The 27616-nt window shown below is 39.9% G+C and overlaps 1 protein-coding gene across 6 annotated transcripts in view; it reads left to right on the plus strand.

The window, feature by feature from the left end:
• kiaa1549lb (KIAA1549-like b) overlaps nt 1–27616 on the plus strand; it is a 238712-nt gene that overhangs the window by 113012 nt on the left and 98084 nt on the right. For all 6 annotated transcript variants that reach the window (XR_015515017.1, XR_015515018.1, XR_015515019.1 and 3 more), the window contains exons 11-14: nt 265–428; nt 659–694; nt 7566–7756; nt 22449–22579. Coding sequence is in view for 2 of the 6 variants with exons in the window: in XM_087293220.1 (XP_087149346.1) it covers nt 265–428; nt 659–694; nt 7566–7756; nt 22449–22579 (522 nt within the window). In the remaining 4 variants the exon portion in view is untranslated. The remainder of the gene's footprint in view (nt 1–264; nt 429–658; nt 695–7565; nt 7757–22448; nt 22580–27616) is intronic.

Genomic DNA, 27616 nt, shown 5'->3' on the forward strand with positions numbered 1-27616 from the left:
ATGTCCTGACTTCCGTGTGCTGCCATGCTGCCGTTGTAGATGGTGTATACTTAAAATGTTTGTAACTTTTGGTATCGTGTGTGCTCCTGAAAAATCTGTGTCAAGGGCTATCTAGCCCTTTCCCTTAGCCCTACACCTTCATGCTAAAGAGCATTGGGACACCCCAACACCTTAACATGAATGTGCAAAATGAGGGGTAGGGGTAAGGGGACGTGCTAATGGGTAGAACTGGGATTGAGCCTAACTGTGTTTTCCACCTTGCAGCCGTGGTGAAGAATCCACCCAACAACCTGTGGATCATTGCTGCAGTGCTTGCACCCATCGGTGTGGTGACCCTCATCATCATCATCATCACCACGGTCCTGTGTCATAAAAACAAGAACGATTTTAAAAGTGATCCTATCAGCAACTACAACCCTCGAGTGAAGGTATGCTATTGACTGGATAAACACCCTGCTTGACCACTTTTCATAAGAGTCCGCTTTGCTCTTTAACTCTCATTATAACTCGTTATGGTGTTTTGTACACTCAGCATGTTTTACAGTTTCCTCCAGCTACATGCTTTGCTTGCTTTGCTTCTGGGAGCTCATCCCGAAAGACTGTGTGTGAGAAAGAGAGAAATGATTGATGACTCTTCATGCTGTTTTCTCTCATTTAGACGACTTACTGGAGAGACGTGGGTTATTACCCTCAGGTAGTTATTCAGCTTTTTCAATCATTTCACCTGCTTCTCTGGACTTTTAATGTGCACACGGTAGCTATGTTTCCATCCAAAAATGCCAATTAAAAGTATGTGCAAAATAGGAATATCGCATAAAATATTTGCAAATAAAGCACTGTTTCCATCCAGTGAAGAGAGAAGAATATTGTAATTTCTTAAATAAATGAATTAACCTAATTAACACAGTGAATGTGCAGTGGCTTTTGGAGGCAGGGGAGAGCTCATTGCAGGCTCATTGTGAAAATGTAACCCATATACATTTCTGGAGAGCACAAAATTATGTAGCCAGAGCTATGTATGGCTGCTTTTTGTCTTAACGAACACTAAGGGGCGGTATGACGCCATCGAGAGCTTCTGTTTCTTTTCACGCTATCAGCTGACCACTTACCTCTGTGTGGATGGCTTTTTCGCCATGACCAGTATGCAAAGTAGCTCGCCATGTATGTTGACGGACTTGAGAAACAGAGAGTTTGGATGTTATCACTCGATCGAATGTTCACTGTCAGTGGTAATCAGCTGCTAAATATGGGCCAGTAGCTAGTAGGCTCAAAAGGCTGTTATTATCCGGCTGCAGCTGGCAATTAATGAGAATTATTTATTAAATTCCCCATTAAATCTATTAACTACCCTTAGCCCAACCATAAACCCAACCACTACAGTGATGTAAAAACAGATCTATATCTTGAGTCTTCTCTAGCTCATTAACCATGTGGATGCATGACAAAAGCCTTCTCAGCCTACTAGTAGGTGCAGAAGACCCCTGCTGGCCCATGTCTATCAGTTGATAACCACTGATAACGACCATTCAATCGAGTGATATCATTTGATGCGGGTGGTAATGACGGCATTTGAGTTTGATGAAGAATGGTTCCAGAAAGCAGATAAAACAAAAACAAAAGCCAAAAAAATAAAATAAACAAGTAAATAACAGGGTGAGGGGCTAGGCAGTGGCAGAGTAGGTAGTGGTGTCACCTCACAGCAAGAAGGTCGCTGGGTCACTGGTTCGAACCTCGGCTCAGTTGACGTTTCCGTGTGGAGTTTGCATGTTCTCCCTGCCTTCGCGTGGGTTTCCTCCAGGTGCTCCGGTTTCCCCCACAGTCCAAAGACATGCGGTACAGGTAAATCGGGTAGGCTAAATTGTCCGTAGTGTGTGAATGTGTGTGCGGATGTTTCCCAGAGATGGGTTGCAGCTGGAAGGGCATCTGCTGCGTAAAAACTGCTGGATAAGTTAGTGGTTCATTCCGCTGTGGCGACCCCGGATTAATAAAGGGACTAAGACGACAAGCAAATGAATGAATGAATGAATAACAGGGTGAGAACGTAGTAAGATCTGAAAGCGTGATAAAAATCAGGCAGCTGCAAGAGCTATAATTCATGGATTGCTTTTGAAAACACTATTGGTTGAGTTAAGGAAAGGGGTGGGTAGGAGTATCAGTTGGTCCGTCCGTCAGTCAGTCAGTCAGTCAGTCAACAGTGGCCTTTTAGAAATTTGAGATCTGAAAAATTATACACATCAGCTTCTGGTGGATTTGCAGACACAAAAACTGCAAAAAACGTTGCTCCTGGGACGTATTTCACGCTCTGCAGAAATGTATAAAGGGGTACGTATCAATAGTAAGCCTGGGTTAGCTCTTTGGGAGCGCAGCCACTCAAGTCTCAAGTTCTGGAAGGTACTGTAATGACATCAAACCATAAACCATTTATGACAGACTTTGACTAAGATATTTTAGACTGATCAAATCTGCATTACAGATGTTGTGCAATATATATATATATATATATATATATATATATATATATATATATATATATATATATATATATATATGTAGCATGAAATTAGCTCATTTTATGAATATTAATAAATCAACAATAACGGTTTATTCTTAATTATTAATATTCCGGCTTAAGCTTGAGTCAGTTTGGTCAAACAAACATATGATTGTAAATGATCATGCTTGCGCGACCGAGCGGATTCCCAGATTATGAATATTAATTATCAACAATAACGAATTATAATTAATCATTAATATTCCGGATCAATTTATTGTTAATTTGACCAAACAAACACAAGCAGAGCCGCCGCTCTTCCAAGCGGACACGGTAATCTATTCATTAAGAAAAAGGGAATTTAATTGCTACTTCTTGTGAAGTAGATTAATCATTCAAAAGTTTTAAACAACTTATAATAGCTAGGCAGGGGAATCTGTATTTCAGTGACATTTTTTCATGAGGCAAACAATACAATTCATTTGATTATAATGGAATTTATTGACTAGTCAGTCGTAACGAACAAACAAACGCACAAACATACATTAAACACAAAACAAAGGTAAACCACGTGGAGATATCGGGTCTATAGAACGTGTAACAGCAAAGAGACATAGTAAAGCTAGGAAATATAGATTTCAGGTAAAAGAGTGACAAAACTTTCAGTTCCACACGCACCATTACGGACCACCAAGGTTATAAAAAACACTTTTTTGATAAAAGGGGCACAGCTTAATCGCATAACTAAAATCACCTGGTTTTTCATGTCTGGAGGTCTCTTTTATGCGTCTCTCTTCCGTCGTGATGAAAACTACTCTTGATGTCCTTTGATGCGTGGAGTTTGTAATGCAGTTCGGACGAACACGATCGCAAACTTTAAACTGAATTTACTTTGCCGGAAAATAAAGAAAGCGTGGCGGGAAAAAGTCCATGCGGCTTAGAAAGCCACGTGTGGCCCGAGGGCCACCGTCAATGATGTTCCTTTTTTAGGACGTTCTCTTTCTGCCCAGATGTTTGGGGGAAAGTCTGCTTATACCTGCGGGTCACGTGACAACCCGTACAGCATTCTGACCAATGATTTCAGGGGAAAGTTTGCGCGCGAACCTTCCTTTGTCTCTGGGCTGCTCGTATGCAAATTTGAGCGTCCGCCTAAAGCATGCGGACAGGCATTTAATACAGGGCTTTAAAGAATAAAGCAATGCGAGTTATGGTCTCAATCTATGCATCATGTGTTGTAAAATGTCAGCAGAAACCCATCGGTACCAAACATGGGGGGGTTCAAAGTACATCAACATAATTTTTTATATCCTTACAATATTTATGCTTTACAAAGGCCTAAATGGAACATGCATACAGGTTATAAGAGAGGTTACACAGGTAAGAAAAGTCAGAAATGAGATACAAAGTTTACAAAACATAACACATTGGTTTTGTGCTGGTTCTGGATTTGATGAGTTTATTTTCTTTCTGTCGGAACAGCCTCGTGGGGGTGTATGTGTGTGTGTGAGTGTATTTGGGCAGGAATGTCTTTGAAGTTTTCCTGCTTATCTATCCAGGCCCCCTGAACAACTTAAGCTGTCACGAAAATCCAGACTTCTTGGAGCCAGGAGTCGTAAAACCGTTCTGTCGGGCCGTGATAAAATCAATAAGAAATTTTATCTGTGGACTGTACGCTACATATATATATATATATATATTGCACAACATCTGTAATGCAGATTTGATCAGTCTAAAATATCTTAGTCAAAGTCTGTCATAAATGGTTTATGGTTTGATGTCATATATATATATATATATATATATAATTATTATTATTATTGTTATAATTTTTTTTTTACTTTTTTAAAGTGCATGCTGGAATTTTTTAAGTAAATTTGTTTCCATTGTAGTTTACTCATCTTTTTGGATAAAAAGTTTATCCATGCGCATACATTTTTTTTCCATGTGCATTTTCAAAATGCACGCACATCTTGGCATTTCCATTCAACATATATGTGATATTCCAATAAACTCTGGATGGAAACATAGCTAATGTTAAGGATGATGTGAAGTGTAGGCCTTAGGGAAAAAAAAAAGCTAATTAAGCTGCACAATTAAAATATTAGTTAACCTGAAAAAGTCAAATCAATTAATTTATTATTAATTTGCTTATCCTTATAAACCACTTTTACTGAGTACAAACAAATCTTAAAACCTGTATAGTGTAAAAGTATCTGTTAATTAAGTTTCCTGATATTTGTTTTTCATGGGAATTTTCCATTTATTTAAGCATTTGGATTACATTTTTGTGCAGTGTCAATTTTACTTATATGTTTTGTCATTTTAAAGAATATATGTGAGTTAGTTCTTCATATAAATGTACAAAAAAAGTATTTAAAGCCAATACTCTATAGTACAATTGTTAAAAAAAAAATAAGTTAAGAATAGTAATCAATGTCCTATAATGCAATTCTAATCATTAATGTAAAATTCCAGTAAATAGCAAACTATGAGAAACTAGTAATTTACAGGTGAATGTAGATAAATTCAGGTAAAGTTTTTTTTTTTTTTCAGAGTATGATTATTTTACATTGTTAGTTCTTGTCAAAATAAGGAACATTATTGACACGTTTTAGCAACTATTACTTGAAAATTTCACATGGTTTTAAATGTCAATACAGCAGTATTTTTCTAGATTTGAATCAGAATGTATTTGTATGTATTTGTGTGTGTGTTTCTTTGCGTGCTTATACGTCTAAACAAGCTGAATATTTTAGAAATAAGGTCAAAAATTCTCAGATGATTTTGTTGGAAGTAGGTTAGCGGGACTATGAAAGGGACGAAAATGGCTTTGTTATAACATTGTGTTTAATAGATCAATTCAGGAAAACTATAAAACATGGATGCTCCTCTTTAAAAGAAATGCAGAGAGCAGCTCTCTTTTAAACATGTCCAATAAGCCTTATTTATTAGGTATAATGATCTGACCTGCTTTTTTTTTTTTACCCATATACACCCTGTGGCCTAGTTTATCCATTTACTGCAACTGACAAACTATTGCCTGAATTATGCTTGGCCATTACAGAATAGTACCTCCTCGAGTGTTTATTATTTGCAAAATCATTTGAATTATGTTCATAATATTAGAATATATCTGCAGAGACATACAATCATTCTTCAAAACAGTTTCCTAAACAGCATTACTAAACACAAATTATGAAATATATGTAGAGATTCATTTGTCAGTGCTCACAGTCACATTTCTTAGTATATTTACACAGTATTTACGTCCACCACCGATGACACTTTTTCCATGATAAATGGTTATGTGGGTGTAAAAGTCTTTAGTGCAATCATAGGTACTGTCATTATAAAATGAAAGCAATCTAAAATTTTCTGATTATTAACAAACTGTAGAGATTTAGCAGTTGCTGAGGCTGCCTTCAGGAAAAAACTTACAGTACAGCACTTAATATGTACAGTTAAAGTCAAAATTATTGTCCCTCTTGTGAATTTTCTTTTTCAATTATTTCCCTAAAACATTGTTTTTATATATATATATATATATATATATATATATATATATATATATATATATATATATATATATATATATAGCCAATTTACTTCTTAGTGTGCATTATACACAGTTTCTCTTTTTAAAATCATTGTATATCAGTGATTATATGTTTTTAAAATTATTAATCTAAAATTATTACATGTTTGTAAAATTATTTTTAAAATTGTGTTTAGAAATCGTCACATAATTTTTTCATAATTTTTGCTTCAATAATTTCAACATAACATTAAACAACCTGGTTAACAACATTTAAGTTTAACTAAACACATAACTTCTGTTGTACATTTGCATCTTCAGATTGCTGATCTGGCAATGCTGTCTGGAAACTGCTGTGATACAGCAGTAACTGTTGCTTCATAATGTCTCATGAGGACATCTTACAGATACACTGCTTTAGATACTGTATATCCACACTGTAAAAAAAAAACTATATGATCACTTAGTCAGGACAACATATGTTTTTAGTTCTTTGTAACATATTAAACTAAGTTAATCATGTTTCAACTTAATTTTATAAGATGCGCAAGCTGTTTTAAGTCAGTTTTATGTAATGTTAGTTCAGATGACTCATAAGGTTAATTTGATCCAGCTTAAAAAAATCAAGGCATTCAGTATATTTTACAGTGCACAGAACTGCATTTCAAACTAGTTTTGCAATGCAATTGAATAATGTTGATATTTTGTAAAATAACTGTTTAGAAATGGCAGTCAAGATGTATTATTATTAACACACATCTATGCATGGCATAATACAAAAAAAAGTCTAAATTAAAGTTTAAGCTGAGCATGCTAATCAAATGCATTATATATGGAAATAAGTAGCAGTTTATCACATTCATGTGACAGCAACTTAATTTGTTATGAATACATTAACTTTCACTGAATTACCCAAAGACTACCCAATTAATTGGATTTTGAGTTAAGTATCATTGTCTAGCCCCTTCATTTTCAAATCAATTTTCCATTCAGTGGATACAGTACAAGTGATATATTACTATGTGCAAGGGTGGACTTAGTGATTTGAGAACCCTAAGCAATTCCAGTTATGGGGCTCTACATTGTTAAAAAATAAAAAAAATAATAATAATATAATAATATAATAATATATATATATATATATATATATATATATATATATATATATATATATATATATATATATATATATATATATATATATATATAGTATAAAATAGTAAATTCGAATTGTCAAACCACATTAACCCAGTTTGATGAGCACCAATGTTTTAATTTTATTAATGCAATTGTTTATTTTATCATTATTTTTAACTTGCACAGTGGTAACAGTGGAAAAATATGTAATTTATTCCAATTAAGCTGATACATTAATGTTAATAATAATAATAATAATAATAATAATAATAATAATAATTATTATTATTATTTATTTATTTATTTATTTATTTGTGTTTATTTATGTTCAATGTTTAAGTTGTGTCTATGCCTTGTAATGCTTGTAATCTAAAACTTTGTGAATGTTTGCCGGTTACTTAGCCTGTCCAGGGGTTTGACTATGCCAAGCAACATCTGGGTCAGCAGGGTGGTGACGAGGAGACCCTTCCGGTTACCCAGGAAACTATGATCCTGCCCCATCCCATTCGAGATGCTCCCCTGTCCTTAGATAAACCTGCACGCCAAGACGGATCCACTTCCAAGAAGAGCCTGAACAGTGAGATAAGGAAAAGGTACGTGAGATAAAACCTACATTACTCAGCATTCATGTTACATCACCATACACCATTTTGAGGGATGTACACAAAAGCAATGATTCCAACATATTTCTAGTTTAACATTTTTAATGCTATAGCTTCCAAGAATTTAAAAAGAGACACATGTTGAAAAATAATGTTATGGTAGCTGTTTTAACATTACGTTATAATTGAATTGCCTCTTGTTACAGTTATGAAATAGTTTGATAACAAGCAAGAAATGTTCATGGGCCAATGATATCACCACATTGAAATGGTTTATATGTGATCATGGTACTTGCTGTAATTTGGCACATGCTCATAAAACTACATTGTAAAAAGCGATTATTTGAAAGTGAGTATACTCATCCCTTAAAAGTGACAAGTTGACTTTACATTGAAAAAAAAAACTGTTGTAACTTTAAACTGTTAAGTTGATTTAACTTTACTTTTATAAACATACACATGGTTAATTTACTTGGCAAAGTAAAGGCAACATTTTTACTCACTTTTGACTAATCTAAGTACAGTCAGTTAATCATTTTAAAAGCAACAGGTTTACTCATTTATGTTACAGTTTTTCTCAGCTGCTTTGGTGCATTTCTCACACCACTATTTACATTTGCACAACAGTTAATGCATCTCTCAAAACAATTAGTACAAACTGCAAACCCTAGTTGATAACCTGCAAATGTGTGTCAGTTCAACTGACACTTCCTGAAAATGCTCAAGACAGCATATGCTATTTGCACATCTGTTAGAAAACTACAGTAAAGTTAGACATCACTGCATTTAGTGAGATATCTGAGTACAAGTCACTGAACATGTATGTTTCACATTTTTACTGCAGATGCTCTTTGCAATTACAATTTATTTACAGCATTGTGCAAAAGAATAGTTTTTCTCAGTCGCTTTGGTGCATTTCTCACATTATTTACATCTGCACAACAGTCAATGCATTTCTAAAAACAATTAGTACAGACTGCAAAACCTAGTTTATAACCTGCAAAAGTGTCACTTGCTCAAATTGGATAGCTCATTTCTCAAAAGCAAGTATTGATGTCAAAGAAAGTGTCAGTTTCATTAAGATGAAAAGTCCTGAAACCATTGTTCATGAACAAGACATCATGTCATGTTTTCATTATGGCAGTTTACTCTGTAAAGACAGCACTATATACTATTTGCACAGCTGTTTTAAAACTATGGTAAAGTTAGACATCACTGCATTTAGTGAGATGTCTGAGTACAATACACTGAATATGTATGTTTCACATTTTTGCATATGGTCTTTGCAATTATAATTTATTCACAGCATTGTGCAAAAGAATAAATACACCCTTATTTACAACAAACATAAGCTTCCATTGGGTAGAGCTGTCCACAACTGTAAACAATATTGCAGTACTTATTGGAATTGAACTTACAACACACATATGTCTTTAAATTATTCATGAAATTGTTAAATTTTAGAAGACATTTTTAGGAAAAAAAAAAATATATATATATATTTTTTTTATAAAATTAGCTTGACAGATTTTGACAAATAATTCATCATTTGTGTATGTAATGTCTCGGAAATGAGGACTATTAGTTTGATTTGTAATGACTAGTCAGCATTCACAAGTGTAGTTTTGACTGTAGTGACATAAGCAAATTATAATGTTATAAAACAGCAGAGAGTATAAAAGCGATTGATGCATGTCCAAAAGCATTTGCAATTTGTTGGAAGGAATGAGAAATTGCTACTATGATGTGCACAAATGATTAACTGTTTTGAGAGATACATTAAATGTGCAAATGTAAATTGTGTTGTGAGAAATGCACCAAAGCCACTGAGAAAACTGTAATTAAAATCAAATAATCATATTTAACAGTGTATTTTTCATGGAAGACATAACCTAAACAGCCAGTGTTCAGTGCTGCTCGGGAGTAGGGGTATAATGGATATAATGACAAAGACTTGTTTGCTAATTGCTATGAAAATTACATCTATACATGGCAAGATGATCTTAACACTGTGTTCCCCTTCGGGGGGAACTCCAGCACTATAAGTGGATTGATGTACTAATCCACGTATGGGAGGATTCGGTTCAGAAGCCGCTCGTCTGAAAGAGTATTGAACGGGCCAATTAAGAATGAATTGGCAGCGCAAGCCTGCGCAGGTGTGCTGCATAGCCAATTAACTGAGCATATAAGCACACCTGGCGCCAGCAGACGCTATCCTTTTCGCTTCAAAGACTTTTCTGATCGAGTTCATGAGGGTTCCTCCTGCTGATCTACAGCCACTTCGAGCGAACGAGTGTCTCCCGGTCCAGAGCGAGTCCACGCAGCGGCAGATGGTCGAGCTGGATTTCTCCCTTGCCTGGCATCCCTTTGGGTCCGGTCCTCCAGAGCGGTGCGTATTGTTGCAGCTAAAAGAGCAGCACGTCCTTTTCAGGACGGCGCTCCGACTGTGCGTTTCTGGTTGCGGGGGTTTCCTGGCTCCGGATGATGGGCACGTTCACTGCATTACATGTTTGGGGGTCCAGCATGTTAATGTGGTGCTCGGGGGTGGTTCATGTCGTCACTACGATGCCATGACCTTCGTGCGGTGAGATTGCGGCTAGCTTTCGTAAGAGAGCGAGCCACCCTAGTCGCCTCCTGCTCTGCAGCGGGCGCTCAGGCAGATCTGAGGGTTCCAGCGAGAGATAATCCGCAGCCTAATGGCTCGCGGACCTCTCGTTCCTCCAAGCGCTCCATCCAAGCTTCGGGTACTGGGAGTGATCCGTCTAATCAGATGGTAGCTCTCACGCTCGCTGACACCGGAGATCAGAAGTCCCCCGCGGCATCAGAGGGTGGGCTTTCATTGTCCGACGATGATCCAGACCCGCTCGCCCCCTTCGGGCAGGTGAGCGCTGTCAAAACGGATACTGAAACGGACGTGTTAGCCGTGCTTTCCCGGGCTGCTTCGGCCGTGGGTTGGAGAGGGTTTATCCCCCAGCTCCGCGGCCGGACTAACTAGAGGGGCGTTCCCTTCTTCCCGGTGACGCACAGTAGGCTCACGCGGCCTTAAAGAGCACTTTTTTCTGCTCGTGCTGCGTGTCCCTGCACCCTCACCACTCTTGGTGGTGGAGCAGCCAGGGGGTATGTGGCAATTATTCAGGTTGATTGCGCTATGGCGGTTAGTCCACGCGGCGCCTCTTCTTGGTGGGGTCCGCCTCGTCTCCCATCCAAAGCCTGTAAGTTTCTGCTCCCCGGAGTCAGAGCTTGCAAAGCTACGGACCAGGCTGCTTCCGCCTTACAAGCGATAGCCACCTACCAGCGTTATCCAAGCGCAGGCGCTGGCCGAGCTGCACTAGGGTGGGTCCAACCCAGGCTTATGAGCTTCGCACTGCAGCCGACTAAGCTCTTCGGACTACTGAGTCCGCTGCGTGTGTTTTGGGGAGGACGATGTCCACACTAGTGATCCAGGAGCGCCACCCCTGACTAAAACTTGGCTGGTATGCGCGAAGTCGACAAAGTCCGCTTTCTTGACTCGACCATATCCCAAGCTGGTCAGCGACACTGTCTGCGAATTCACCCAGGAATTCGAGGCAGTGAGAGAGCAGTCTGATTGGTGATGTCTTATCGGCGGATCCGTAGCCCGCTCCGCCCGCTGTGCCATCCATACCTGCTCCTCGCCGAAGACGCCCGCCTACGAGAGCTGCACCGCCCCCGCACACGCCTCTGGCGAAGCGAGCGTGTCGAGCACCTCAGAAGCAGGCAGCTCCCCCTGCCCAGAACGCCGCTAAGTCCGGCAACGGACCGCGAAGCGTCCCTGGGACAGGTCATCTGGAGAAGAGGGAACTTGCTCTTCTCCGCTGGAGGGCGGGGCGCCATTTCCAATGGCACCTTTTACTGCCATGAAATGAAAGGGCACTTTTTCCATTCCCCGCATGTGACAGCCTGAAATCTGCTCTCTAGCTCGCAGGTTCGGTGCGCTCTGCCAGTGGCTCACGAGCACTGCAAGCCCTGCCAGTCTGGGGCGCGCCGCCTCTCAGCTCGCAGGGTCTACATGCTCCGCCAGCGGCTCACGGGTGCTGGGGGGACGGTCTCCCTTCTCCCAGCCCCCAAGCCCCTTTTCCGGAGTCAGGGTGCGGAGCCAGAGCGAATCGCTCTCCTCCAGCTCTTCTGTGGGACCCTCGCGCTCCCCGGATCAGCACAGCCGCTCCGCGCTGCCCCTCCGCGGGTATGTCGGCGATTGCTGCGATGACGTCATTAGCGAGGGCTCTGCCTGCCTGGTTAGCGCGGCCCAGCCCCACGCGGTGGCTCATACGCACGATCAAACTCGGCTACGAACTTCAGTTCTCAAAACGGCCTCCCAAGTTCACGGGCGGGTATTTCACCAAGGTCAATAGCCCCTGTCCGCCCCTGTCTTGCGAGAGGAGATTGCTGCCCTCTTGCCGAAGGGTGCAATCGAGCCGGTACCTCCAGCCGAGATGAAGAGCGGGTTTACAGCCCGTACTTCATCGTACCCAAAAAGAGCGGTGGGTCACGGCCAATCCTAGATCTGCGCATTTTGAATCACTGCCTTCACAAGCTGTCGTTCAGAATGCTTACGCAGAGGCGCATCCTCAGCGTTCGTCCTCAGGATTGGTTTGCAGCCATAGACCTGAAGGACGCGTATTTTCATGTCTCCATTCTTCCACACCACCGTCAGTTTCTGCGGTTTGCGTTCGAAGGTCGAGCATGGCAGCCGATGTGCTCTCACGGCAGCAGATTCACTCTGGAGAATGGAGACTCCACCCCGAGTCTGTCCAGCTGATATGGGCGCGGTTCGGGGAGACCCAGATCGATCTGTTGCTACCCCCGAGTACGCTCATTGCCAGTTGTTTTATTTCCTGACCGAGGGCTCTCTCGGCACGGATGCACTGGCCCACAGCTGGCCTCGGGGCATATGCAAGTATGCGTTTCCCCCAGTGAGCCTGATCGCGCAGTTACTGTGCAAGGTCAGGGAGGACGAGGAGCAGGTTCTGCTAGTTGCGCCCCTCTGGCCCAACCGGACCTGGATATCAGAGCTCTCCCTCCTCGCGACAGCCCTCCCATGGCAGATCCCTTTGAGAGAGGACCTACTTTCTCAGGGACAAGGCACCGTCTGGCACCCTCGGCCCTATCTCTGGAACCTCCACGTGTGGTCCATAGACGCGAGGAAGACTTAGGTAACCTGCCGCCCGCGGTGGTTGATACCATCACTCAGGCTAGAGCCCCCTCCACGAGGCGCGCCTACGCCCTGAAGTGGAGTCTATTCACTGAATGGTGTGTCTCTCGCAGAGAAGACCCCCGATCTTGCCAGATCAGTGTTGTGCTCTCTTTCCTTCAAGAGAAGCTGGACAGCAGGCTGTCGCCCTCCACTCTCAAGGTATACGTTGCCACCATCTCCGCTCACCATGACGCGGTGACTGGCGGCACCGTGGGAAAGCATAACCTCATCATCTGGTTCCTCAGAGGCGCTAGGCGAATTAATCCAACTCGCCCCCCTCTCACGCCCTCTTGGGATCTCGCCCTCGTTCTCACGAGCCTGCGATTTGATCCCTTCGAGCCACTTGATACAGTATCTTTAAGATTTCTGTCCCTGAAGACAACTCTGCTGGTTGCGTTGGCCTCCATTAAGAGGGTCGGGGACCTGGAGGCATTTTCGGTCAGTGACTCGTGCCTGGAATTCGGGCCGGAATTTTCTCACATTATCCTGAGACCCCGCCCGGGTTATGTGCCCAAAGTTCCTACCACTCCCTTTAGAGATCAGGTAGTAACCCTGCAAGCGCTGCCCCCGGAAGAGGCAGACCCAGCCCTGTCCTTACTTTGTCCAGTTCGCGCCCTGCGCATTTATGTGGACCGTACTCAGAACTTTAGATCTTCTGAGCAGCTCTTTGTCGGACGGCAGCAGGGAAGTGCCGTGTCTAAACAACGTTTATCCCACTGGATTGTGGAGGCCATTTCATGTGCTTATTTGAGCAGAGGTCAGCCGCGCCCCCCGGGAGTGCGTGCGCACTCCACTCGGAGCGTTGCATCCTCTCTGGCGTGTGCGCGCGGCGCTTCTTTAACAGACATTTGTAGAGCTGCGGGCTGGGCGACACCCAACACATTTGCAAGGTTTTATAATCTGTGAGTGGAGCTGGTTTCCTCAAGGGTGTTAGGGACCTTTGGTGATTGAGGAAACAACTCGGTAGTTGTTGTAACACACTTGCGGTGCCTTTTTTCCCCTTACATGAAGAGATGTGCACCCTCGTGTCTGTCAGTAAAGTTCCCCATTCGGTGAGCCCTGCAGATTCCTCCGAGGCCCCCAGCACTGACTCAGCGGAGGAGTCACTTGCTGGCCCATTACGTTGTAGGTCTGCCCGCTGGTCAGCCCGCGTTTTGGGTATAGGTGCCTGCTATGGCCGATCCCCGCTGGTGATCCCCATATGCTTTCCGCCACGGTTAAGTTCCCCCCCCCCTGGGTGGACCCGTGCTTTCCCTATCCGCTAACCACCTTCTTATGCGCACTCCCCCTTCTCAGGGTTAGTCCATATGTAATTCCATTTGTTTCCCCTATTGGGTGCGGATAGTCTCCGCAGCGTCCTCCCTACTGGGATGGCACGCTTCCCAACGTACTGTCGTATATTCCTAGAATTATCTAGACGCTAGCGACTCCCAAAAAAAATACCTATTCCGTAAAGCTTCTTTTGAAGTGGGATAAGTTAGGGCCAAGGGCACGTTGGAGGACCACGCCTCTCATGATCTGGGTGCGTCACGCTTGCCTAAATGCCCTCTCATGATGGGTGTTGGTAAGGTGCGGTCATTATGGCGCTTTCAATGGGCTCCCATACTTGGATTAATACATCAATCCACTTATAGTTCTGGAGTTACCCCCGAAGGGGAACGTTCGAGGTTACTAAAGTAACCCTTCGTTCCCCGAGGAGGGGAGCGGAAGCACTATACTCCATCGCCATAATGACTGTCCCTTAGCTGTCTCTTCAGCTTAAAAAGGATAGCGTCTGCTGGCGCCAGGTGTGCTTATATGCTCAGTTAATTGGCTATGCAGCACACCTGCGCAGGCTTGCGCTGCCAATTCATTCTTAATTGGCCCGTTCAATACTCTTTCAGACGAGCGGCTTCTGAACCGAATCCTCCCATACGTGGATTAGTACATCAATCCAATTATAGTGCTTCCGTTCCCCTCATCGGGGAACGAAGGGTTACTTTAGTAACCTCGAACGTTAATAAGGACATTCCCACGTTGAAATGTTGTCTGATCATTAAGAATCATACCATATCTTTTTGTTTAATGCAAATGTGTGATAAATGAGTTTTGCTTTTGGGAAATAGTTCTCATAGCAGAAAAAGTTTTAGTTAATAAGTGGATATTTTCGTGATCTGGACCATTTATCTCTGGACAAGCAGATATATAATTCCTGACGAGATGCAATTTTTATTTTCCCTCCTCCGTTCACTGAGGTTTAACTGATTAGCATGTAAATCATGATCTACTGGTCAAATTAAAAGTTTGAAATACTTTTAGTGTGTTTGAAAATGTCTCTTATGCTTACAAAGGATGCCTTTATTTAATGAACAATGACTATTATTGTAAAGGTAACTATTTCTCTTTGAATATAATTTAAAAAGTAATTCACATGAAATCAAGGGATGCTCACAAAATAATTGGGCTTTTAATATATTTGTAATACAGCTGTAATAATGCACTCACCAGCCACTTTATTAGGTACACCTTACCAGTGCCAGGATGTACCCGCGTTTGCCTTCAGAACTGCCCTAATCCTTCATAGCATAGATTCAACAAGGTACTGGAAATATCCTTTAGCGATATTAGTCCATATTGACATGATAGCATCACACAGTTGCTGCAGATTTGTTGGCTGCACATCCATAATGCAAATCTTCCTTTCCACATCTCAAAGGTGCTTAACTAGATTGAGGTCTGGTGACTGTGGAGGCCATTTGAGTACAGTGAACTCATTGCCATTTTTAAGAAATCAGTCTGAGATGATTTGCTTTTTATGACATGGTGTGTTATCCTGCTAGAAGTATCGATCAGAAGATGGGTGCACTGTAGTCAAAAGGGGATGGACATGGTCAGAAACAATATGGTTGATACAAGGCAGGATGGATCCATGCTTTCATGTTGTTGAAGCCAATTTCTGACCCTGCCATCTGAATGTCGCAGCAGAAGTTAAGATTCTTCAGACCAGTCAACACTTTTCCAATCTTCTATTGTCCAATTTTGGTGAACCTGTGCAAATTGAAGCCTCAGTTTTCTGTTCTTTGCTGACAGGAATAGCACCCGGTGTGGTCTTCTGCTGCTATAGCTCATCCACCTCAAGGTTCGACGTGTTGTGCTTTCAGAGATGCTCTTCTGCACACCTGAGTTGTAAGGAGGGGTTATTTAAGTTAATGTTGCCTTTTTATCAGCTCAAACCAGTCTTGTCATTCTCCTCTGACTTTGTGCATGAAAATCCCAGTAGATCAGCAGTTTCTGAAATACTTAGACCAGCCCATCTTGCACCAACAACCATGCCACGTTCAAAGTTACTAAAATCACCTTTCTTCCCCATTCTGATGCTCAATTTGAACTGCAGCAGATCGTCTTGACCATGTCTACATGCCTAAATGCATTGAGTTGCTACTATGATTGGCTAATAAGAAATTTGCATTAATAAACAGGTAATAAAGTGTCCGGTGAGTGTATATGAACAATGTCACATGAGTAGCAGTTCTGATATTCAGTTTTATCACACTGCTTTTTTTATGATGTTCACACTGTATGTGATTCGGCTGTAGGTAATCACAGATGTGCCGATATGCCCCCATATCACAGTACAATTGAAGTGTGATTTTGCATTCATGATGATATATAAGTGATTTTGCATTTCAATGACATAAGTGTGTTTATACAACATTCCAATGACATAAGCATAAATAAGTAAGGAGTGTTTTAAACCCTTATTTGCAAATTACTTTTCTTTCTGTCATTGATTTGATTCTCAGGTTGTTAGTTTAAACTGCTGACCAAAAACATCCATTGTTAATTAAAAACATCAATTTAGAACTAGTAATAAAGATTTTTTTTTTTTAATTACAGGATGTAGAGAAGTGGTTCTAAACTTTTTTTTTTTTTGGAAAATATTGTAAGGTACGGAGACCCGGAAGAGACGTGATGGTGGGGAAAAAAATAGGTGTAGGAAGAAAAAAATTGGTGGAGGAAAAAAAACTGTGGGAGACAAACATATTTTAAGTTTTTTTTTACGTTCCCTCACAAAGATGTTTTTGCGTTATCCCGCAAAACTGTTTTTTCACAAACACTTCCTGTTCTCATTTATGTAAACCCTCGAAATTCTCCCATATTTTACCATTCTATCCCACTATCATCCTATCATTAAGTATTTTCCCATATTTCTGATGTATTTTTAATCTTGAAAGCACGCTAAAATTAATATTAAAATGTCTGCATTTACTTTCTTTACATTAAGGCTGTGCGTAGACCGTCATCTTTCATATGCTACCTCTGAACCTGTGAATGCATGTAAGCGGTGACTGATAGACGCGCTTCGTACAATAAACTGATCCCAGATCAGCTTCTGTACACGCAATTTACAGAGGAGCAAACGTGCTGGACACTTTTGGATTCTGATGTATGTTTAAACAGACAAATACACTGAAAAATATGTAAACATCTCCATCCTGCATCTAATATTCTCTTAAATGAGCACAAACAGTAAGTAATGGAATGCTTTCATTATTGATCTGTGCATTCTTACAGTGACACCTCTGTTATCAAACAAAACAAAACATCAGATTCATTTGCTGCTCACTTGTTTGATAACAGAGGTGTCACTTTAAATGGCATGTACAGAAGCTGATCTGGGATCAGTTTATTGTACGGAGCGCTTCTGTCAGTCAGCGCTTATGCATTCACTGGTTTAGAGGTTGCATATGACAGGCGACGATCGACGCATATCTTTAATGTAAAGAAAGTGGGATAGAATGGTAAAATATGGAAGAATTTCGGCAAAAACAGGAGGGTTTACATGAGTGAAGTGAACAGGAAGTGTTTGTGGAGAAACAGTTTTGCGAGAGAACGCAAAACATCTTTGCGAGGGAACGCAAAACTTTACGAGTGAACGCAAAAACTTAGAAATATATATTTTCCTCCCATCCATTTTTTTTCTTTAACCCATTTTTTTTCCTTCCTACCCATTTTTTTTTCACCCAGCCAATTTTTTTCTCCTCCACTATGTCCCTTCTGGGTCTTTGTAGTAAGGCCTCCCCTTAACATGTAATTATATTATCTTTCATATAAGTTTGCAATGAGAATGCAGAAAAAAAATGTTGTTTTTAAACAAACAATACTATATTTAGATATTTTTATGCACAAATAATAGCCTAATTTAAAAGCAAAACATCAGTAGACCATTTGTAAATAAAAAAACGCAAGCCTTGGCCTTTAAATTGGCCCTATATTAATAACTATTTTTTTTTAAAGTTTCTTGTCAGTAGGTGTGACGTCTCATCTCATTTTGGGTGTGTGTCAATTCTTTTGCCTTGCGCTCATAAAAGGGCTTGTCGCGGTATTGGCGATGAGGCATTTGCAAACGTCTTATTAATTTGGATGGCCTCATGCATGAAACACTTCAAAAATATTGTTCATCTGCAGAAAAGAGCATAATTGAATGGAAACAACTTTTTCTAGTATTTTAGACATTAATGGAAGATTTGAAATAGGCCTATAGTTAGCTAAGTTGTTGGGGTCTAGTTGTGGTTTCTTAATAATAGGCTTAATAACAGCTAGCTTGTAAGAGTTTGGAACATGGCCTATAGATAAAGAAGAGTTAATAATGTTAAGAAGAGGTTCTCCTATAGCAGGTAGCAGCTCTTTCAGTAATTTTGTTGGAATTGAATCCAGCATACACGTAGCTGGTTTAGAGCTATTTATAATTTTATCTAGCTCTTCCTGTTCTATGATTTTGAAGCAGTGTAGGTTATTATTATGATTCAATGAAATATTTACAGGATTTGGAGTATAAGCCGGTGCAGAAAGTTTGGCATCTCCTATTTTCTGTCTAAAGCCTTCTATTTTATTACTGAAAAAATTCATGAAGTCATCACTACTAATTTGCGGTGGAACAGTTTGTTCCAAGGATGACCGATTATTTGCTAATTTAGAGATGGTGTTAATTAAAAATCTAGGATTGTTATGATTATTTTCTATCAGTTTGCGCAGGTGCTCGGTCCTGGCAGATTTTAGAGCCCTCCTATAGCTGGACATACTGTCTTTGTACGCAATTCTAAAGACCTCTAAATTAGTTTTTTTCCATTTACGTTCCAGGGCGCGGGTTGCTGTTTTGAGCGCACGAGTATGACTATTATACCATGGTATAGTTTTAATCTCTCTAGCCTTTTTTAATTTGATGGGTGCCACAGTATTTAGTGTGCTAGTAAAGATGGCATCCATACTGCTGGTTACTACATCAAGATCATTTGAGTTTGCGGGTGCATTATGAAATAGAGAGAGATCAGGTAAGTTATTTATAAATTCATCTTTGGTTGACTGAACAATAGTTCTACTAGGGCGGAGTATTGGAGCGGGTTTGCTGATTTCAGGTAAACACAGCTTATATAGTAAGAGGTAGTGATCTGTAATATCATCACTTTGTGGTATAATGTTTTCGTCAATAACCTCGATTCTATAAGACAGAATTAGATCTAATGTATGCTTTAAGCGATGGGTTGGACCCACAACGTTTTGCTTTATCCCAAGTGAGTGTATTAAATCCATAAACGCAAGCCCTAATGTATCGTAAGCGTCATCTATGTGGATGTTAAAGTCACCTACAATTAGCATTTTATCAGTTTTGACTAGTAAGTCAGAAATAAAATCTGAAAATTCTTTTAGAAAATTGACATAGGGTCCTGGGGGTCTATATATGGTGATTAAAGTTAAAGATAACATAGGTTTTTGCATAGTATCTGGAAGCTGAACATTAAGCGCTAATACTTTAAAGGAGCTAAACATAAGTCCTTTTCTCTGATTAATATTAAGGAAATCACTAAAGATTGATGCAACTCCTCCACCACGACCAGTTTGACAAGCCTCATGTTTATATAAGAATCCTGGAGGAGTTGCTTCATTTAAGCTAATATAGTCATTTTGTTTCAGCCAGGTTTCAGTGAGACAATGCATTAAGATTGTTTTCTGTTATTATTTCATTAATGATAAGTGCTTTAGGTGCAAGTGACCTGATGTTTAGGAGACCAAGCTTTACGAAATTTGTATTTTCACTTTCTACTGGTTTTTCTGGTTTGATACTTAATAGATTTTTTTCTGGAGCACACAGTACGTTTATTTCTTAATCAAATAATACGAGGAACAGACACAGTCTCTATAGGATTCGCTAAATATGCGTTACTGATGTTTAAGTGGGACGAACAAGAGTCTAGGTGGCTATAATGTGAATTTTGTGAATTTTTATGTCCTAGTCAGATAGTGCGAAGTAATCTGGAGATGTTGTCCGACAGGAGTTCAGCTCCGGCTCGACTGGGGTGCAGGCCGTCAGGACGGAAGAGCCTAGGACGCTCCCAGAAAAGATTCCAGTTATTAGCAAAGAGCAATTTCTGTTCTTTACACCATGTTAATAGCCATTCATTCAGAGCAAAAAGTCTACTGAACCTTTAATTTCCTCGGCGGTAGGTAGGAAGCGGCCCAGAAACGATGATCTGCGTGGCGGGCGAGGTGCGTCGAACCGTCTCGATCAGGCTCCTGAAGTCCTTCTTCAGGATCTCCGACTGCCGGAGCCCGTTGTCGTTTGTCCCCACATGGAGGACAACGGCACCAGGGCTCTCGGCAGCGCCCAGGATGGTTGGAATCTGTGTAGAAATATTTCTCACACGGGCACCAGGAAAGCAGAAAGTACGTACTTTATTACCTTTTGAGGAGGCGGCACGGACGTGACGAACGATCAAGTCACCGATGATGGCCACATCGGGACCCGACTCGCGGAGAGGGGAGAAGCGGTTCTCCGTGGAGATCTCGAACACGGGAGGAGGAGATGTTCTGCCCCGGGATCTGGCAAGCACCTTACGCGGCTGCACCCAGGCGCCGTGGTAGACGGGTGTCAGCGTGAACGATGCCTGGCCGAGCCGCGCCCTGGGTGTGCTGGGCCTGGACAGAGAAGGACGCGGGGTTGAGGTAGAGGGAATGATGTGGTTGTAATTTCCACGTACCTTAGATGATGAGGCGGCCTTAGCGTTAGGCACAACAAGCGACGCCCGTTGTTCCTGCAGCCGCGTCCGCCTCATCAAAAGTGCCCGGATCTGGGACTCCACTTCTTCTAGCTCCAGCTCCAACGCCTCCATCGATGCTTCTCCTGCAGACAAGAACAGAGACGCAAGCGACATTTTACGGGGTAAAGAGCAAAGCCAGTAAGTCAAAAGTGTATGGTAAAAGAGGTCGGTAGCTTTAGCTGACCAGCGGCGCTTGCAGGCTAAAACTACAAACAACAGGCGGATGCTCGAGGGACAGACCGTTTTAAAGCAGTTTTGTTTGTATAAATGTATTAAGGGTTTGTTCACCCTAAGTAGGAGAGACAAATACTTAGCGAATGAGGAAGAATTTTATGATTAAGATTTAAATTGCGAGTAAATAGCGAGTCCAATCTCCAAGCACACGCAGTAGGCGATGGAACGGAGACAGTGACGTTAGTGACGTCACTCGAGCATGCACTGAGTGACCTTTCGTGGAGGACAAGTCAACATGATCTTTCCCCTAATTGACCACTGCTAAAAAAAAATAAAAAATGGACGCAAACCCCTACAGACCTCCCTGTTGGAAACCGCTGATGTAGAGTATTTTAATGTTTTAGTGATCACAAAACATTATTGCTGTATTTTACTTTATTTTTTGTTGAAGTAGATGCATGCATGTTTTTTTCATCTGTTTTCGTTTTGTTTCTTTAAAATATTGCATACAACAAATTATGTAAAACATGTTGGGTTCCTCATGATCAATTTGTCAGCCGAATCAAATGTTATTACTCAATTGAATGGCCATTAAGTGGTTTTCAGCTGATAAATAATGGCTAGTAGAGGCCACTTGTAGAGGCCTAACAGAAGGCTCCGAAGGCTGTTATTATCCATCCACATGGTTAATCTGCTATAGATCACATACGCTGCAAACGAAATGTAATGAGAATTGTTTATATTATTTATTAAGTTTCATATTACTTATATTTTATTACCGTCTACCCCAATCCTAAACCCAACCGTCACAGTAATGTAAAAACGGATCTGAATCGGGAGTCTTCTCTATTAGTATAGCTGATTAACCATGAAAATAATTTATATTATTTATAAAAATTTATTAAATTATTGTTTTAGCTTATTTAAAAATAAGTAGTTTAAAGAAACAACATTTGAGTGTATGTAATATGACAATTATTCAATATCAAAACTAAAGATGTTAGATATCATGAATGAACTGTAAGATTTACACCATCAAAACAACACTACCATTTATTGTTTTAACTGTGACACCACAGTGGTTTTGATGAAAGTCATGTTGTGTCTCCTTGCATTTATGTGTGTGCGATGAGAATGCAGACAAAGAAAATGACATAACCATCCTCTCATTTCACACATGCACCGACTCACCGCTGCTCCTTGTTGCTATGGTTACTTGCAGTAGGTTGCCGAGTGAGGATGGTTCCGTCATCAGCAGCGAATCAGTGAAGGAGGTCTCAGGAAAGGGCTCGAGTGTGCAAAAAGCCACAGCGCAGCAGAAACTCACCAAGGAGGAGACGAGGAAGAGTAATGGTGAGAAATGCCTCCACTGTTTCAGCACTTTTCGCACTTGTGCTGTCAGGCCACAAAACATCAGTGAATGTTCTGATCTCATGAGGAAAATAAAACTTGGTTCCAACTTGGTGAGCTGAGCTGCCACCATAGACAGGGTCATTTTATGAATAGATATTAATAGATGTTTTATGTGCTTCATGTTGTTGGTTTAGAAATACACTGAATTCATGAGTTATCTAAGCTTAAATGATCTCTAAAATCCTTTTAATAGGTGACTCATTCCAGTATTGTGGTTAATTAGTTATTTTTTTTAATCGATTGACAGCACTAATATATATATATATATATATATATATATATATATATATATATATATATATATATATATATATATATATTAGTGCTGTCAATCGATTAAAAAAAATAACTAATTAATCGCACCTTTTTAAAAAAATTAATCACGATTAATCGCGATTAATCACATTTAAAATACTGAAACTTGTAATTTTGGCTATTCAAATGTAAAATTAATCTAAGCGCAAGACAAAAACTATTAAAATTCAAAATATAATTGTTTAATAGATTTTTTTTTTTTACTTGTAACACAGATTTCTTCATGCATACAACATACCCACAATAAACCATCAAGATCCTGGCTTGACAGCCATATTTATTAAAGAATTTAAAACACAGGCAATTTAATGACATTTAAATTTCAAAACAGTCAATGCCAATAAAGAAAACATTGATTTCCATGTTGGATTCTAAGTGGACTGCAAAAAAAAAAAGCCAAAATACAGGAATTGCAGATATGGAAAATGAAAAATTATAATAATAAACTATAGAATACAAGACGTCAGACTTTTAGGCCCCAACGGCCTTCCATACTGGAGCGACTCCCCTCAGATTCAACACGCATGATCACGTTCATCAAATTTGCTTAAACTAAGCGTCCTAAAGTATTACTGTATTTCATAATGATTCTGACACAACAACTTGAAGCATACACTTTAGTTGCGTTTAAGGATGAAACATGCTAAACTTGGAGGGCTCATGCTGAAAGGCAGAGTAATGCCCTGTCTTTGACAGCTCGCGACTTCACCAGAGACTTTCTGAGTACATTCACATACATAAGACACCAATACTCCGATTTTAATATGATTAAGATTATACTCTTATTAAAAGTCTACCGTGTAACCTAAGCAGTGATTTTATTACCTTAAAGGAACACAGAGTCACGAAATGCAGAGGATTTTCTTTCTGTTTGCCATGCGGTATCAACTTACAACAGAAGTCGAAAGTTAAAAATAAAACACCCAAAATTGCATGAAACTCTGGAGAGCCTGGTGATGCGACTAATTGTTTTATACTGAAACTTGCCTTCAAAAAGGGCTTCCTTGGTCTCATCCACATTTCTTGATTGTGGATGCCAAATACAGATTGTGATGCCTTTTTTACAACAAATTTAACAGAGTTGACCAGAATGTAGATGTTGCAAACAGGAGATGTGATGACACCAGTTGGATCCAAATACAGTTTAGCAAGAATGGTCAGATGGGCAGGGGTCGCATACTAGCATCAACAACAAAGTAGGGATGGCTGATATGAAACTGTCGAGATCCCGAAACGCAAGAGTTTTATAGCACTACACCAAAGCATACTCCAAAACACCTAGGTCACATGACTAAGGTGATTTGAAACACCCAGGTCATATGACTAAAGTGTTTCGAAACACCAGGTCACGCGACTAAATTGATTCAAAGCAGTGGCCATTTCAGAAGCATTTCAAGACCTGCCAAATCTGTGTTTGATTGACCGAGTTGAAAAAAACTTTTATCTCATGTAGCCTAGTGATTGTGCTGCCAGTGGCTCCCAACTCCCGACTGAAGTTATGACTTGATGCATTTTAATAATGTTACTTTTTTATGACCAAAACAAGACCTATTTATACACAAAGTGTTTATTTGGATATGAGACCAACGTTAAAACAAAACAGATTACAAGAACAGAGCATTCAAAAACTATCGTCTTTTACTGCATCACCCTGGATTCAAACCAATTATTTCAGCATGTTAGTCTAGAGCTCTCACCACTTCACTTAATCACTTGAACCCTCAACTCAACAACGTGGGGTTTAATACCTCAATTTGCTTAACTGTTTCTTTTGGTGAAGATTCTAGAGTAATTCATAAAAAATACCACTAGGTGTCACTGTAGATAATCCAAACAAAGATAATCCAAAGTGTAATCAGAATAACAGGCATAGGGTCAAGACAGGAAGCAAAGAAAAAAACAAACCAAGAAAAAAAAAAAAAGAAAGAAAAACCAAGACAGGCAAAAACACAAAGAAACACTTGTGATTGTAATTTGTTGCAAGATGGTAAATAAGACTCGGGCTGTGTCTGAAACCACCTTCTACTCAGTAGGTACTGCATTTGAATTTAAACATACTAATCAGTCGTTAGAAAAGTACGTTCTATACAGTATGAATGTGAAAAGTATGAATGGAATTCGGACGTACAACATCCGCATAGTTCTCGCTTACTGATTTTCGAATTCTATGAATTCGGAAATACTACTCGGCTCGCATACTGATTTTAGCGTACTATATAGTATGGAAGTATGCGGTTTTGGACGCAGCATCGGTGTGTGCGAGTGGTGTATTGACAGTCCAAGTAATCAGTGCAAATGATCTACAGCTGTGTGAATGTCAGTGTACAGATAGTGTTCAGCTGTAGCGGAGTTGATTAGCACAATGTTGATTAGCACAATGCATGATAGTAGTTGTAGCCTTGGAGGATGACAAGCCTGGAACTATTAGCTAAAACGATAATGTGTGCATTCCAAATCGCATACTTATACACTATTCTACACCATTTGGTATAATAAATAGTGTAAGTAGTGCATTCACACTGAAAACGCTAAAGAGAATAAGTGCAGTTTAAACAACCGGATGATGCAATTATCCAACCTTTAAAATGAAGTGTGGAATGATGGACACTTCACACACTCAACGGATGCTGCTTTGCTCATGTAGCGGGAACGACATTGATGTTGGATTAGTTTATTTAATTTGGATTGTGAAAGCAAAGTTCTCCTACGAGAGTAATTATAGCGTCTCCCGAGGGTGAATGTTGTTATCATGGCAGGTATGACAATTCTTTCACTAATTTGGCAAATGACAACCAAATGATCATCCTGTGAGGGATGGAGCTCTAAAAATATTAATATAACATTATTGTTTGACATGATCCCTTCTGTCATTGTGGCTACCAGCATCACTGGGGAGCAACAGGGGGTCACACGCACATTTTAGCAGACACGCAAAAACACAAAGAAAGGCATAGCCATTGAAGGTGAACTGCAATATGGTTATACTTTTTCCGTACGATAAGTCATAATTTTTATAAATCTTTAAACAAAAAAAACTATAAACACATATAACTGAATTTGAACTGACCTGGTAAACACTTACAAACACCACATGAGGACATACTGTAAACATATCCCTAACAACATAAGGTGCCATATGTTCAGGTCCTGTTGGCACATGCTGCATGTGACCTTAGTCAGATGGAACTTTAATCCGTGGGGAGGTGAATTGTGCCAGAACAGAATTTCAGTCATTCAGATTTGGTCGTAAAAATCATGTAAAGTGCCCTATTATGCTAAGTTAAAAGCTTCTAAATTTGTCTTGGAGGTCTCCTACAAGTTTAAATCCATCCATTTTCTCTTAATACACATACTCCCCCCCCCCATTGTGTCTTCAAGAGACAATTTGATGCAGTATCTGTAAACCTTTTTTTTTCTCTCTCTTATTAAATATTATCTTCCATTCAGTTTGTGATTTAGAATGTTAATGTAAATAGTGCAAAGATTTATAGAGAAAGCCCAATTTTATTTTATTATATTATACGCATATAATTATTACAAGTGGACTTATCTGTAAACCCTAATAGGTTGAGACTTCTCAAATAATTTGAGGATAGTGATTCCCCTAATTCGTTTGAGTAATGGGAAATCAACAACTCAATTAATTGAGTTGTACAAATGTGGTCTCTTCATTGAATCAACTTAAATGTTTAATTGCAGAAAACTTAAAATCTTTAATAGACTAAACTTCCAATTTTTTCAGCTTTTATTCTTTACTAACTTGCCTACTCCCATGGCCGTTTATATCGAAGTTGATATTTAGCCACACCATGTTGGTGTTCCGTAACATCTAATTAAGGACACACATACTACGGACAGTTTAGCTTTCCTGATTGATCTATAGCGCATGTCTTTGCTCTATGTGGAAAACCAGAGTGCCTGGAGGAAACCCACACCAACACGGGGAGAACATGCAAACTCCACACAGAAATTCCAAATGACTCAGCCGGGACTTGAACCATCAAACTTCTTGCTGTGAGGTGACAGTGCTACCCATTGTGCCACTCTGTCACCGCTGCATGTATATAAATTAAGAAAAATATATACAAGCATTTCATTATGTACTTACTAATTTAAATTTGTCAGATGGGTTAAGGTAGTGTACTGCTGTGCTTCAGCAAAATTTACCATCACAAGCAAAATGACCACCTTGTGTCTTTTAACATATATCGACTAATCAGCGCAGTTGTCAAGGCAGAATTTCAAGCACAACCAATTATTTTAAACAGAGACATGGTGAATCGTTTATAGAAATTAAAATGTTAAGTTCAGCTTTTTGCTGACTAGAGAGTAAGTTAAACACAACTGTTTAAGTCTTGATGCCAAAACTTGGTATTTTAAGTAATGTCAAGTTAGATTAACTTAAAATGTTTAGTAATGACAACAGCAGGGTTTACAGAGTAGCAACTGTGCATGCTGCTCTTTTTATGCTGTTTGTGCTTGCCAACCATCCAATTCTTTAAGACACATACACGCTAAAATGTTAAGAGAAATTAAATAGATGTATGTAACAGTGTCACTAGGTAATATTAAAAACCATTAATAACACTTGAGCTTCTCATGTACTGTATTCAGTCTCCTGTTAAAATTACAAATAACAAAGTCAGACAATTTCTTTTTGTA

The sequence above is a fragment of the Danio rerio genome, chromosome 18 (genome assembly GCF_052040795.2).
Source record: "Danio rerio strain M-AB ecotype USA chromosome 18, GRCz13ab, whole genome shotgun sequence".
NCBI classification, from domain to species: Eukaryota; Metazoa; Chordata; class Actinopteri; order Cypriniformes; family Danionidae; genus Danio; species Danio rerio.